This window comes from Leptinotarsa decemlineata, unplaced genomic scaffold (genome assembly GCF_025532065.1).
Source record: "Leptinotarsa decemlineata unplaced genomic scaffold, Ldec_3_MD MMD2_tig00026282_RagTag_RagTag, whole genome shotgun sequence".
In the NCBI taxonomy this organism is placed as follows: Eukaryota; Metazoa; Arthropoda; class Insecta; order Coleoptera; family Chrysomelidae; genus Leptinotarsa; species Leptinotarsa decemlineata.
The window spans coordinates 15,317,908-15,334,174 of record NW_027412668.1 but is presented as its reverse complement, the minus strand read 5'-3'; the positions used below and the strand labels follow the sequence as shown (position 1 = coordinate 15,334,174).

Here is a 16,267-nt window from a genome sequence, read left to right as displayed (position 1 = left end):
TTATCTGAGTTTTGAGTGTATTTTATCGAATTTCAGTAACCGCATGACATTAATTTATTTTATCTCAATTGTTGCAATAAACTTGAAAGCGATAACATTTTTGAATAGAGAATGAAGATACCTTTTGAACGATATGTCACAACCTTATACATCCCATTTAAAAAATTGGGGGTTGTACCTGTCATTTGACGTGTTTCGGGATTTTGTTAAAATATATACCGTAACCGAAATAATGAATTTATTCCATTTGGCTTTTATACACTGTATAGCGTTATTGGAGCGTTTGAAGGCCGAAATTCCAAAGAAACGACCGCATATGGCAAAGTAAAAAATGTTGTTTCATCAAGACAACGCACCGTGTCACAAGTCAATCAAAACAATGGCAAAACTACATGAATAAATCTTCGAGGTGCTCCCGTATCCACTGTATTCACAGTGAACAGCCCATGTGTTATTTGTGAACTTGCTGATAAAAATGTTGAGAAATAATCAAGAATAATTCAATAGGAAGAATGTAGAACTTCTGGTGTGAAATAAATTCAATAAAAACACTTTTCTCACACAAAAATAAAGCTACTGATTCTCGTCTCGCCTATCGCTGACCAAGTTAGCATTAACGGGAGGTGACTAAGTCAGCAGAACTCGCATCGAGAAACAGAATTTTTGTTCTGGTCTAGGAAGAGTGTTTTCAATAGGAGATTATTGTAGTTTAGGCTCAATTCAGATGCATTAGAGGAACTCGTCTTTACCAGAAACTAATTTATTTTCCTATCTTAATGTTATACGTATTTCACTCGTTGGTAAGTTTCCTACAATCATTAACTTTCTTTTTTTTTCTCTTCCAGAGCATTTTCTTCCCTTACTGATCGAAGTAATCGCCGCATGGCAACTTTTGGAAAATTCGACGATCGGCAGGGGCAGCCTACTACACGTATGAAACGGCGTACAAGCATCATTCTTCTTGCGTCGTTACGCAGGGAATTCTGTAGAGATTTGCAAGAATGGCCGAATCGAACGCGAACACTAATCAGTTACCACCAACTAAAGTCAGCAAAGAAGTAAACCAATCTCCAGTCAATAGTGTTAGCAATGGATATTTCTGTGAAAATATTTCCATTAATGGACAGTCACTCCCTCTTATGGGAGATGAAACGCAGAAGACTCCTCCTCCATCCATTTCTCCTAAAAAAACACCAAAAATCAATAATTTGGAACTGATCCTGAATGACAAAAACACCTCCAAGAAACCTAAAGTAAAATTGAATAACCTCTACTCTAATCCGCTAGATAACTGTGAATCCAAAACACTTCTTCAAAATAATTTGATGATCTGCGATAGGGAGAACGAAGATGACAGACCCGTACTTCGAGTCCAGTTCAACAGTGGGAACAACAGCGATATTTCTATAAACAAACCATCGTGTAGTCCTCGATCTAGTTTGTCATCTAGTTCATCGTCCTCGAGCGAATCGTTAGAAATTTCTGAAGCCTCACCCCCCGACGGAGGATGGGGGTGGGTAGTTGTGTTCGCTGCGTTTGCAGTTAATTTAATAGCGGATGGTATTACGTTCAGTTTCGGTGTAATTTTTGTAGAATTTTTGAAATATTTCGGTCAAAATAGAAGTACTACGGCATGGGTAGGAAGTCTCTTTATGGCGATGCCTCTGTTATCCGGTCCAGTAGCCTCTTTCCTCACAGACCGCTACGGCTGTCGAAGAGTTACAATTTTTGGTGCAATACTAGCTTCTGTCGGGTTCATTATAAGCTCAATGGCAAACTCTATGATTGTTCTCTGTCTCACTTTCGGAATTTTAGCCGGTTTTGGTCTGAGTCTTTGCTTCGTAGCATCGGTCGTGATAGTAGCTTACTATTTCGATAAGAAAAGATCATTTGCTACTGGCCTAGCCGTTTGCGGAAGTGGAATAGGAACATTTATTTTCCCACCTCTCATACAGCTGCTTCTTGATGAATATGGATGGAGAGGAACGACGCTAATACTAGCAGGACTCTTTTTGAACTTGATAGTTTTCGGAGCTTTGATGAGAGATCTTCCTTGGACTTCGGAAAAACAGAAAAGCCTAGCCAAGCAGAGGAAAACAAACAGACATTTGAAGAGGAAAAACAAAGGTTCTTCAGTCGACTCGTTTTCAGTTAGCATTAGTACCAATACAGCCAGTGTACTCCAACCAATTTTGGAGGTCCAAAAGGAAATTGATCCTGATGATATTCCTCAAGATAGGCTTTACCGTTCATTAGTTAACTTGCCTACTTTCGTGAAGAACGGAGAAAAAGTACCTGTTGAGGTTTTGGAACTTTTGGCGACGCATAAAAACGTTTACAACGTTCTACTAACAAATTATCCTAGTTTACTGACTCCGTCAAAAAGTTTTGACGATTCTGAAAAGTTTCATGAAGGAATCTTATCTACGAAACACGCAGCCACTCACTCAGAGTTGTCGCCTCCTTCTAGTTCCATAGAAACTAAAGCCAATTATAACGAAGATTTAGCGTGTTTGGGATCTTTAAGGAGAGACCAGATGACTCCTCCACGAATAAATCCTCAGAAGAAAGTTCCTACAGCTTTCCTGAGAGATCTCAAAATTCACAGATTGTCAGTTTCTTACAGAGGAGCTATGCTGAACATCAACAGGTACAGATTAAGAGCTAGTTCCTGCCCCGATATCTATAGGAATTCTATGACAACTATAGCCGAGGAAAAAGTTGTATGGTATGCCGGACTTTGGGACCTGTGGGATCTGCTAGTTGATATGTTTGATTTTTCCCACTTTGCTGATCCGAAGTTTTTGGTTTTCGCATTATCCAATTTTCTGTTGTACACGTGGTACGACGTTCCCTATGTCTACTTAACAGATAATGCTAGGATATACGGGTATTCTGAAGAGGATTCTTCACTACTGATTTCTGTCATAGGGATCGTTAATATGGTTGGAGAGGTGAGAAAACTTTTTACAGCTGTAGAATATACACAGTGCTGCGACACTTTGTGACTTGAGTAAATATATTTCTCATATTAATTTCTTACATAAACTGGAAGAATATGGAGTCAGAGGTGTGACACTTTCACTTTCTTCATCGTATTTGATAAATAGAAAACAGCGTGTTGATCTAGGCATCAAGAGAATAGCTGATCGAATTCGGAGTTCCTCAAGGGCCCGTGCTGGGGCCTCTTCTATTCATAGTTTATATAAACGGTCTCTTCTATGAACTATTACCTTACACATGTGTCATTTATGCTGATGCCACATCGATCTTGTGCTCTGACAAGAAGTGTCAGAATCTGCTTGTAGCAGAAAGACAAGCTGAGCCGTGGTTCAATTCAAACCTTCTCGGACTCAATAAGGAAAAAACACAAAAAATAATTTTCTCGACTAATAATAATATTTCTGTTGGCAAAACTGTCAATTTACTGGGAATAACTCTTGACGTTGCTTTGAACTGGTCACCTCATTAAGAGGTATTAAACCAGAAGCTCTCCGGCAATTGAGAAATTTTGTTAGTATAGAAACTCTTCTCTCAGCTTATTATGCATTTTTTCATTTTCATGCTAGCTATAGAACAACTTAAGACCAAAAAAGTTTTCACGCTTCAAAAACGTGCAATTAGAATTATATAAAAACGCAGGTTTCCGCGATTCATGGAGTCCATTTTTCAGAAGACTAGGCATTATGACATTACCATATATTTTCATATATCAGACACTCTTGGAGATACACAAGAATATAGATAGGTTTTCGATCAGTTTCACAGGTATAATACTCGTGGGGCTAATCTTTTGAGACCTCACAGGTTTAATTTACAAACATCCCCAAGCAGAAGTTTTTTCTGCTTTTCATATTGGGAAGTAACTTGCGACGAATCTTCCACATCGACGATGTTGCACAGATGCCTGATGGTTTTACTTCATATTTCTGCGCGGCATTAGCTGGGTTGGTTGTTGTTTTTCCGTCGGGTATCTGCCACACGTACCTATAAAGTCGTAGTTACGTGTGGTCCAAGTACCGAGCCTTGAGGAACTTCATATTTTGTGGTTCAAAAATCAGAAATATTTGTACTATTTCTACTAGTATTACCTGTGTTTTTATTAATTGATCTCAGAACTTTCCATTCCACTGAGAATACAGATTGAACCTGTAACAGGTTAGAACGAGCATTTTTTCAAATGTCTCTAATACCATCTATTTGAGAATTTGCAGTGAGAGATGGAGAGAGACAGAAATCCATTTCTCATTCGGTGGTTGAAAAAGAAGCTTGGTTTTGCGACAGAGAGCCATTTCCACCATAGTTCATTTTTGATCAGGTTTTCTGTCGATTCCATAGATGGCGTCTTCGTAAGGAAAGTCGTTATCACCACCTCCTCATTGGTTACTTTGACTAGCCACTGGTTAAATAACTATTATTTCTGTTTTTCTCAAATATTCAATGTTTATTTTCCAATATTTCATCAATATTTTACAAATTTACTATACAGTGCTTTTCAGATAAAAGTATCCACCTTTAATAACTTTTGTAATACTGGTATTTAGTAAAAATCCAAAAACACGTCAATTTATGTTGGAAGGGGCAAGCATTATGGCTTATTTAAACTTACTGGAAAAGCCACCCCCTCACCCCTAGCATCATCCCTTTTTTTTTTAAATTACTTCTCATATTTTTGATGTAAAATTTGTATACTCCTCTTTGAACTGATTTCAAAAATGTATAATACTTGTAGGTTAAAGTGGTTAGTTTATGAGATAAACAATTTTTCTTTAAATAGCACAAATTTTACTTATTTTTTACTTTCAACTTATTTGCCTGTACTAAAATGGGTTGTACAACCGTTCAAACTCTTTAATCTGTTTAACTGTGCTATCTATTCTACTTCAAAAATCCAAACAACAAAAAACTCAACATTTTATTAAAGTTTGACATTGTCAACTAGAATTTGTAGTCACTGTTGATAGTGTACTTTGATACATTATTTATTTTGTTTCGCTGAAATGGTTTACTCTTTGCAAGAAAGAATTGAAATTGTAGGTTCATACTACCAAAATAATAATTGTGCAAGAGCTGCTGCTAGAATATTTAACGAATTACATGACAGAAGACATGCAACTCATAAGTATGTAATTCAACTGATGAAGAAATTTACCACAACAGGGTCTGTTTGCAATAAAGTGCATAAGCGAGAAGGACTCGTAAATAACGAAGCAATCCAAGTGGCAATTTTAGGGCAAGTCAGCTTAGAGGCTCAACAACCCCAATCGTTGTCAACAATAAGTAGAGCGATCGGTGTTTCATCTTCTACAGTTTTCCGAGTTCTACATAAATTCAAGTACCACCCATACAAAGTTAGGTTGGTGCACGAGTTGAATGAAGATGATTTTGATCGTCGTCTAGAGTTTTGCGAATCAATGACGCAATTTATCAATAACAATCCACAATTGTTAAACAATATTTGCTTTTCTGATGAATGCTCATTTTCATTAAATGGCTTAGTAAATAGGCATAATTGTAGATATTGGGCTGAAAGTGATCCACCTATTATGCGTGAATTCCATACACAACATCCCCAAAAGTTAAACGTTTGGTGTGGTATCCTAGGTGACCACATTGTCGGACATTTGTTCATCAACGGAAATTTAAATGGTGAATCATATCTTGAGTTACTCAGGGAAGGGGTTGACCCACGTATTACAACAATAATAGAAAATGATGATAACCTTTCCGAAGATTTACTGGTATTTCAACAAGACGGAGCTCCCCACACTATGCTATACCTGTCCGACAATTTTTAAACGAAACATTCCTCGCTCGTTGGATAGGTAGAAGAGGGCAGATGATGGAGTGGCCACCTAGGTCACCGGATTTAACACCCCTTGACTTCTTTTTATGGGGGTATTTAAAAACAAAAGTTTATGCTACCCAACCAGAATTTCTGGAGATGATTTACGAGAGAGGATAGAAAATGAATGTCGACAATTAAATCCAGCCGTATTAAGCAATGTCAGAGAGGCATTTCAAAGTAGATTATACCATTGTATGGAAGTGAATGGTACTCATTTTGAACACTTATTGTAACTTAATAATAAATAGCACAGTTAAAAAGATTAAAGAGTTTGAACTGTTGTACAACCCATTTTATTACAGGCAAATAAGGTGAAAGTATAAAAGAAGTAAAATTTGTGCTATTAAAAGAAAAATTGTTTATCTCATAAACTAACCACTTTAACCTACAAGTATTATACATTTTTGATATCAGCTCAAAGAGGAATATCCAAATGTTACATAAAAAATATGAGAAGTAATTTAAAAAAAAAAGGGATGATGCTAGGGGTGAGGGGGTGGCTTTTCCAGTAAGTTTAAATAAGCCCTAATGCTTGCCCCTTCCAACATAAATTGACGTGTTTTTGGATTTTTCCTAAATACCAGTATTACAAAAGTTATTAAAGGTGGATACTTTTATCTGAAAAGCACTGTATATTCACAAATAACTAGCTACTTATTTTAGAATTTACTGTACAATAACCTCAGTGATCCACTGAGGCGCAGGTTAGCCTTTGTGGCCTTTTTCTGTGTTTATTTTCTTGCATTCTTCAATAATGAATTGAAAGTGTATGTATTGATTCTTTGGTAAAATAAAATTTATTATTTTTTGTACAGGTAATATTAGGGTGGCTTGGAGATCGGAAATGGGCGAATGCTAGCATCATCTACGCGATTTGCATGGTGTTATGCGGAGGAGTGATAGCCTTGATACCTCTCTTCCACTCATACGGAATGTTTCTCTTTCTGTCTGGAGGATTTGGATTCTTCATCGCTGCCAATTATTCACTTACATGTATTATATTGGTTAAACTCATCACTCTGGATAGATTCACGAATGCTTACGGGTTGTTATTACTGGTTCAAGGTATTGCTAATCTCATTGGACCACCATTAGCAGGTAAGAAACCATTTTCAAAATTTTGTCACTATGTAATTATTTTCTATGAACAACAAGTATTTGAAAATCGGATGCATTTACAAGACACGTGGTACAGGAGCTACCTTTATATAATTTCCTAGGTGCAATAGAAGAGAGTCGAAATAGCAAAACCCTGAATTTAAATGGGTGACCTAGGCTTCAGAAAAAATGTTTTGTATAAGTTATTGAGCCTATATTCACTTCAAAAAAATTTCTAAGAGTACGACTTTTCATCGGAATAATAATATAATAATAATAAAGTTTATTTTAATCAATATATACAATTTCAAGTAACCTATTACTAATACATTACTTAGAAAAAATAAACAGCCAACCTATTGAAAATGGAATCAAATATCAAAATAGAGGAAAGAAGAAAAAAGAAAATAGTAGAATAACATTGTGTGAAAAAATTCAAGGTGTCAATGGTGAAAATAAGTGTCAAGTTAACAGGCAAGTGTAGTGTTGTTACAACCAGTAGTCGATGGTTTCACGGAATATATCATCATTACAGTTTTTCAAACAGTTCTCAATCTGTTTTTTGAATTTATTTTTATTTTTTATGTTCTTTGTTCCTAGTAATATATGGGTGATGAAGTTTGTTCAGTGATATTCTGCCCTTATGAATTTTGGAAATTATTTTCAAGTAAAATAAGTGTGATATGAAAAACCCCACTCTCCATGAACAAATATATACTTGAATAAGTCCTTTCCTTACTACGAAAGCCTTCATCACTTGGAAGGATCGATCGCAGCTTGAGAAATGGTTCTTATGCAGATTATGTGAAACATGTTCTTCCTTACGAATCAGTAGAGGGTTGTCCTGAAAACCTTGAGAAGAAAATTGGATTAGATAAATTAGGAAACACTTGTTACATGAATAGCATTTTACAAATGTTGTTCATGCAGCTGCAGTTTCGTAAGAATGTATCATCTTTCCCTCCAACCATTTCCTGGAGTCTTTGAGTTCCACTAGATACTGGTTAGGACAACAAGAGGATTGTTCCGAATTCTTGGGGTTCTTGTTGAATACTCTTCGTGAGCCAAACAATAGCAGAATCAATACTCCTTACCGCTCTGGATTGAATGATTACGTACAGTCTATTTCGTCTTGTGTTTGTAAATCTTTTGCTGGAAAAATCCTCACTTGTTTACTTTGTAGTAAATGTTCAAGAGGTAGCAAAAACGAATGTGAATTTCTGGAACTTCAACTAGCGTTTCCTAATATGACTAATAACCAGTCTGTGCAAAGCTTATTGTTAAATCATCTAAAAATGGAATTTTTAACAGGTGATGATCGACTGTATTGCCAAACTAACTGACTGTTATAAGGAAACAAGTATAGCTGAGGCACCAGTTAATCTAATAATAACACTGATGATCTTCAAACATGACTCAACCTCTGACGTAAGCACCAAACTCTTACGAAAGTTCCAAATGAATGAACACTTCAATCTAGCAGACAGCTATTATAATCTTCATGCAGTCATTGTTCACTGTGGTTCTGGCGTTGAATTTGGTCATTATTACGCCTTGGTCAAAGACGAAACGGACTGGTTTAAGTTTGACGATAGTCGTGTCACGAAATGTATTGAATTTATTGGAGCCTCTGGAGACATCCTACATTTTGTTTTATGAGAGAGACGACATTGGCAGATTAAGATCTTCAGATGATATGGTGTTTTTCCGGGGTTTACTGCAGCTGAAAAAGCAAATGCGCCACTGGAATCAATAAAGTCGCCCCGAAGCGACAATTAATTTTTATTGTTGTTTTATAATTTCATGATTTGTATTTTGGAAGTGTTAATAAATTTTTTCCCATTTTTAAGATATGTTTTTGTATTAAGTTCAGACTGTTTAAGTGTTTATCGTTAACATCATCCCATGCTATAATTCCATAATTAAGTTGTGATTGTACTAGTCCATAGTAAATTTTTTTAACTGAGGGATTTCGAGAATTTCCTTCAATAATTTGAAACGTGATGTTAAATGTGACATATGTAGATCCCATTTCATATGCCGATCTCAAATTACTTTCAAGTATTTGAATATAGTGGCCTCCGGTGTTGAAGTTTCCTCGTTTATTTCAGAGGGCCCATGTTTGGAGGTGAATGAAAAGTATTTGGTTTTGTCTACATTTAAAATTAATTTGTTATGTTCAAACCACCTGACGATTGTGTTAAAATCAACTTCGGCTTTTATTTTGAGTTGTTCCCACGTGTTTGACTTACGTGATGCACTGTTAGGAACCTTTGGTATAGTAATGAATATTACTGTTTTTTTCCAACACCAAACCATTATTTTAATTCCTTGACAAGTGTTTCGATCACCAAGTGAGGAAGATTAAACTCATCTTCCTCTTGAAGATGATCACTTGGTGATCGAAACACGTGTCGAGGTGTTAAAATAACGGTTTAGTATTAGGAAAAACTCCAGTAATATTCATTTTATACAGTACAGCTGTATCATCAGCAAAACTCAAAATGTCACCTGCTGATTGTAGTGTTAACAAGCTATTGACGTATATGATTAATAAAACAGGGCCCAAGACTGTTCCCTGCGGGGCACCATATGTAACTTTTGCTTGATTACTCAGTATACCATCGATATTTACCACTTGTTTCCTATCAGACAGATACGATCCCAGGAGATCGTACATCTTGCCGCGCATGTCAATATTCTCCAATTTTTCTAGCAGCCTTTTATGACAGACAGTGTCAAACGCCTTGGAGAGGTCGACAAAGATACAAATTGCTGGTTTTGAATTGTCTAGTGCTTCATAAATTACTGATGTAAGTCCGTTGAACAACCGTCTCTGAAACCAAATTGATTTTCTGACACGATACTATGTTTCTCCATGAATTGTGTAATTCTTTTTTTGATGATTTTTTCAATAACTTTTGTTATATTTGAAATCAGTAAAATGGGTCTGTAATTTTTGATTTGAAGTCTATCACCGATCTTGAGTGGTTTGACGGTATCGTTTTTGAAAATATTCGGGAATATTCCTTTCACAAAACATTTATTGATGATATGAATAATTGGACCTGCTAGGTTACAACTATAATTACGTGATTACGTTTGGGTAGAATAAAAAACTTCAAAGTTCAGGTTATTGAATGTAGCATCTAATAATAAGCATCAAAACTTCATAAAAAAGGTGACATTTTAAATGAATTTAATTCTTTTTTCTTATAAAATGACTTTTTGGTCAATCTTTTTTTTAATATTATGTCAAAAAGTAATGCACATTAAATGTATATTCCTTTTTGACATAAACTACCTTTTTAAAATTATATTTTTCATGAAATTACTTCACAAAGGGTCGAAGCAAACCTTGCATCATGTTTTGTTAACACTCTAAAGATTTATGTAGGTTGCGTCGAGTTTACAATTTTCAACTCTGGTGCAAAATGGGCAAAAAATCAATTGATCCACTCACTTTGGACCTACCTACCTACACCTCCTGAATTCTTCCATCCCCTCGATTGCAGAAGTACATATTTTCCCTATTTTACTTAAGGAAATTCGTTCATTTAATTTTTTTAACCGATTTGACTTATACCCAGCTTCTCTCCTAAGAGGAACCCTCAGAAATCCTCAGTAGATTTGTTGATTTCAAGGAGAACAAAAAATCTTATTTTTTTATGTGTGCCCCATATAAAATAACGGTTTATCATTTCTATATTGTAATTTTATCTTTCATTTCAGGATGGATATATGATATAACCGGTACCTACAGATTATCGTTCTATCTGTCTGGCATCTTCATAGCTATATCAGGCTTCATGTTTGTCATTATACCCTTAACAAACCGATATAAGAAAACGTTCAAACGCCATTCCTCAAACTCACCTGTGGACTGTGAATCACCCAAAGAACCAACACCAACAAAGATCGTCTTAGACTCTTTAGAAACAAACAATGAGAAAGATAAATAAATTGAAAATATTTGTAAGTAATTGTACCAGTTGCAACCCTAACATCTGTAAGTGAACTTAATAATCATTCATTAAGTTTTTCGTGGATTTATGTTGAGTGCTTATGTTGAGTGTTGGAATTTATTTTTGTTTCGGGCTTTGCCCTATGTTTTTCGAAGTTGTAGTTATGGCCTATACGAAGTCAATTCGGCATAAAAACTAAATAGTAACCGAACTTCGGCAGTTTATTTGTATGGCATGGGTGGCAGGGTATAATTTACGTGATCTAATCATTATTTTTATGTGGGAGGCTTTATAGGGTATTAACGAGTAAATTTGGATTGACTTCGTATAGGCTATAGTTTAAGGATAAGGTTGTGTTCATTAATTTACGTTATTTCTACTTATTCAACTTCAACAAAGGTGAAAATTCGAAATACTTTTCAATCTGATATTTCTTCAGAAAATTAAAATGAATTACTTCTGTTCCAACATTACTGTAATTTAGTTATTACTATAATCTATTTATTGAGATCATTTGATATTCAAATTTGATAAAAAGGAACTCACAACGTAATTATTTGAAACAGAAAAAGCAATGAGAAAGTTGTCAACTTTTAATGAGTAAAAGTTTTCTGATCTTCCAATTTAAATACCTCCTAATGTAGAACTTTTCAAGTACTGTAAGATTTTCAGTCTCAGGTTTTGAATGTTAGCTAAATAATTATTAGGAAATTATAATTTAAAAAAATAAGTATCGTTGAGCGTTACCACATTTGAATCTGGATTTTGGTATTTGTTATTAGGAAACTTGGTCCAATTATGTTTTCTGTTTAACATCCTTTCTTACAGATATTCAAATACCTGAAATTATATGCTGGTCAGTATTTAGGATAATAAATAACATAAAATAATCTTATTGTTATATATTTTTAAATGGGTAATAGAAACTGTAAATACTTTCAAAATTGTAGTGTTATTTATTATAAGTAACTAAGTTACTAATTGTGCTATAATTAGAAAAGAATAATAATGGTTTTATTTGAGTTAATTTCGTTGATATGATGATCAACATGAATTGATTTTGTTTTATGTTAAAATATAGTATTACTGTATCTGTATGGATATTCTTATTTTCAATTTTCAAAAGTAAGTTTTTCACTTGACTGCATCTGAAATAACCAATATGTACACTTAATTTACAAATTTCTAAATATCGTAAAATTATTTCCTTCAAAGTAAGAAAATTTTATTTCTTCTTGTAGTATATTTGATAGGTGTCAAAATTTTCCAAGAATGTTTATATTATTTTAACTTACTTATTTACTGTTTTTTTATAACCCTATCTTCAAATTAGAAAAAAAGTTATTGTGGTCAACAACTTTCAATTAAAGTATCAAACTAAATTGATTATTGTAAGTGGGCATTTACAATCTCATTAGCTATATCCATTGAAGAAAAATTTCGTAGGTTATATGGGATACTTACCAAAATATGAGGTTTTATTTTGACAATATTCAGATTTATCCTAATCTATTTTTCCTATGGCAAATTAGCTATTGATTTATGTTACCATTGACGAAATATGATATATTCTGATTAGGTTTATCTCCAGAATACTCGATGTTGCAATCCGAAAGGATTTCCTGCTATGTAATTCTGATTCATTTTAGTTTTAGAAAGTGTTCAGCTAGAGTTTAAGAAACGATTGTATATATTTTCAGTAGGCTGTGTTAGCTATTACCTTTTCAGAAAATCCAGTAGTTTTGTCGATAAAAATCGTAGATAACACAATAATAATAATATATAACAATCATGCACCGTTTTGCCAAATACTGTTGTTTTTTAAATTTGTTGAGAATTTATTGTGAGGTTCACGTAAAATTTCATCACAAATCAATAACTATTTAAGAGGTCATTAACTGACTATTATTGTTTCACATTGATAATAAAATCAATGAAGGAAGAAGGCAAAGGGCAGCTATTTTGAGATAATTTGAGAGTGTATCAAGTTAGGATATCTTAGGGTGCAAGTTCATGGATAATTGGTTATGACATTATTGATGAATTCTTCACTTGTCCTCTCATTCACAATATAAAAATAGAATTAAAAAGAAATAAACTCATTTGAAATGAAATTTTGCGTGTACTGCCCAGTACTTTCCAAATTACAAGCGTAACTGTGATTGAAAATTGCAAAATATGGAATAGATATAAGTTATATTCGTCTTTCTTCTTTTCACGAAGGAGAGGTATTTTAGTTTTCTCATGCTTCTCAACTGCACCACATGAATACAGTCAAAGTCGATTGATAATAATGGATAGTGATAAAATAGTGTCTTGTTCTTTAGTATATAGAAACCCACTATCATGTTTGAAATTTTTCGGAAAGTTGAAATCTATTATAACAAGCCGAATTTTCTTAGAAATATGTGCACTCACTCTCTACTATCATTTGTTTTTGGAAATGTCCAAAATCTGCCATTTATTTTTGTTTCACTATCCAATATAGTATTCTTAGTTAGATATTTACAACACTTATTTCCCATAATATTACTACATTGTAAGTTCGAATTCAAATAAATGCAATGAATCGTAAGTTTGTTTTTTCTATAGATTGCAGAAACCAAATTAATTTTTATGGGAATTCCAAAGGTCTTTTTTAAAGAATGGAATATTTGGGATATTTTAGAATGTCTGAAGGTCCAGTTCTACACTTGCTAGATCATAGTAAATAAAGTGACTCCTATCTACTTTCTATACTATTTTGATTTCTATATCCATAGAATTCAAAATGAGTCTGAAGACTGTTTCTAGGAGAGATATACGCTTATAAGAAAAAATATTTGAAAATGAAATTTTCCCTCACATATATGTATTTTGCAAATGTTTCTCGTTCAACCAGCAGCGAGACCTACTGTATATTTTCTTATACGTATGTTACTCTTCTCAATACAGTATTCATACTTATCTTGATTTCTGCTAGAGTATTAGAGACGAATGTTCCATTCATGCAGTCAATTGCCGTTGAAGATAGTCGAGTCCCAGGTATGCTGCCGTTTGGGTATCATTCTTGCACTGATGTTAGGTAATACCTCGAAACTGTGAGGTATCTTGCATAAATGGGATATAATTCAATGACCATCGTGGTATTAGTCGGGGAAGTAGTTGTTTTTCAGGAGTAATCCACCAGAACCTACTGTGTTACATTTTGTTATTAATTTACTTCAAACACGATTTTGTAACTGAAGCCAGTCTAAAATTATATCACACTTGAGTAATTAAATGGTATATGGTATTAATAATATTTATTTTATTTTGTCATAAATTTTCACATGAGATATTGATCACCATCATTTGAAAGAGCCTGGCAGGAGGCACACACTCTTGATAAAATTAAAAAATGTCTGAAACAAATATGCAATCCAAATATAACATATACAGATCAAGTCAAATCAAAAGATAACGATGGGATAATTTGGGGGTGTGTCGGCTGGTACAATTATTGCGTCCTTGAAGAAAATTCTAATGAATATGATGAATAATGCCCATGGGTTGGGCTACCAATGGGGCGCGTCCCAAGGTGGCGAATAGGGGAACGGCCAGGGGACTGGAGGCCCTGTCTGGGAAGCCAATGTGGCCTTACGGATGGGGTCGCCGGACTCCTGGTCAGTGGCAGAAATAAGTAGGGCGAGGGGATTTAAAACTCCCCAAAAGCCTTTGCAAAACATACCACCGTGGACCAGCCTACCCAAGCTAAGGTGTAAGGAATCGTTCCGACAGCTGAATGGCCGAAGGGTGATATACTGTTAAGAACGATTCCTTTGGGCAACTGGGCGAAACCTCATTGTAATCAGGCTACCTCTGGTAATGATGGGCCCTGCCAGAGGTGACCAACCCTTCCCTTGCTACTCGTGGGAACTCATATGAATGAAATAAACACAAAAACAGAAACAACAAATACCAATCCCGAGGCTGGACAGAAGTGCTCACCTCAATCTAAGGCGATGGCTGGGGATGAACAGAAATGTCCTCCCCAATCTACAGCTTCGAATGAGGCCAAAAGGAGAAAGAGACAGGAGTGGCAGCAACTATAAGTGCACCCTCCCCCACTCCAACAGCAAGGGCACTTCCTGCGGCGGGCGCCAAGGGCTCCGCCTTGAATAAAGGCAAGAAACCGGCTGCCCTTGCAAGAAAGCTCCCTCACTTGTGCACCTCTACGGAGGGAACCCCAAGAAGGTTGAAGAAGCCGCGAAACGACAGTAATGTCGCTGCACCTTCCAAAACTTTCGTGGAGGCCACCGTGAAACACCTCAAGGTTGCCAAAGAGAGTGTGTGTTCGGCGAGTCTTGGCCTACACCTGCCAATATGAAGATGTCTTTTAGTGACCTGTCCACCTTCCTGAAAAGGACAGGATGGACGATGACCTAGGAGGACAACTCCTCGGGAGGATGTATAATGGGTCACATGTGGCCTAAGCGCTGTGGGTCCTCCCCCTTCCTACTCTACAGATACAGATGATGAATAATGATTTTCTTTCGAATACCAATTGCCTTATATCTTGTAGGTCGTAAACTACTTGTCAAAATGATAAAAAAAAAACGAAAAAAGTTTCCAATCGATGATGAATAATGATTTCCGTCTTTCAAATACTGATCATCCCATATTTTGTAGGTCACAAACAACTTGTTGAAATAATAATTTTAAGACCAAAAATCTCACGATCATGCAATGTCATTTTATTTATTTTTTACTCCGTTTCTGAAAACTTCTATGATTGTAATAGCGAATACTGATCTTCACTTTTCGATTACAGGTTGTCCTATATTTTGTAGGTCACAATTTTTCAATTGAATAATTATATAAATGACCATTAATCTTACGTTCATTATTTTTGTGTTTCTGGTACTAATAAGATGAATGTCATCCCATTTTTCATCTATAGTAACATAAACAAGATATAATATAAAAAATATAGTGTGTTGAAATACATATCAATTTCAACAACTGCGTTTACTTCTTAGAAGTGGCGTTGTTCTACCCCAAAGTATATGAACCGCATATCTTCTCTTTTTCGCATCTTGCTCATTTGAGATAACAAGCCGCGGTCATTTGTCTATACCGAATTCTATACTGATAACATACTGAACCACAAATGCGTTGCTTGATTCAACCGCCTTAAAGAATAAGCCTGAGTAAGTAAGGCCGTCGACATCTCCCCCTACAAAGACGCGATTTGTGGGATCGATAGAGAAATAACTCAATCCTCAATGATAAATGAGGCTCCCCAAGGTTTCGTAAAGGGAGATGTCGTCAACCTTACCTACTCAGGCTTGTCCTTCAAGGACAAGGACAGCATTTTAGCCTAGCACCACTGCCT

General features: G+C 35.2%; 1 protein-coding gene across 4 annotated transcripts in view; it reads left to right on the top strand.

The window, feature by feature from the left end:
* Nucleotides 1–13,486, top strand: part of LOC111512181 (monocarboxylate transporter 9) — a 54,675-nt gene extending 41,189 nt beyond the window's left edge. For all 4 annotated transcript variants that reach the window (XM_074179885.1, XM_074179887.1, XM_074179886.1 and 1 more), the window contains exons 2-4: nucleotides 846–2,954; nucleotides 6,664–6,946; nucleotides 10,679–13,486. In XM_074179885.1, coding sequence (XP_074035986.1) covers nucleotides 1,002–2,954; nucleotides 6,664–6,946; nucleotides 10,679–10,908 — 2,466 coding nt within the window. In that variant the 5' untranslated portion in view covers nucleotides 846–1,001 and the 3' untranslated portion in view covers nucleotides 10,909–13,486. The remainder of the gene's footprint in view (nucleotides 1–845; nucleotides 2,955–6,663; nucleotides 6,947–10,678) is intronic.
* Nucleotides 13,487–16,267: the final 2,781 nt, after the last annotated feature.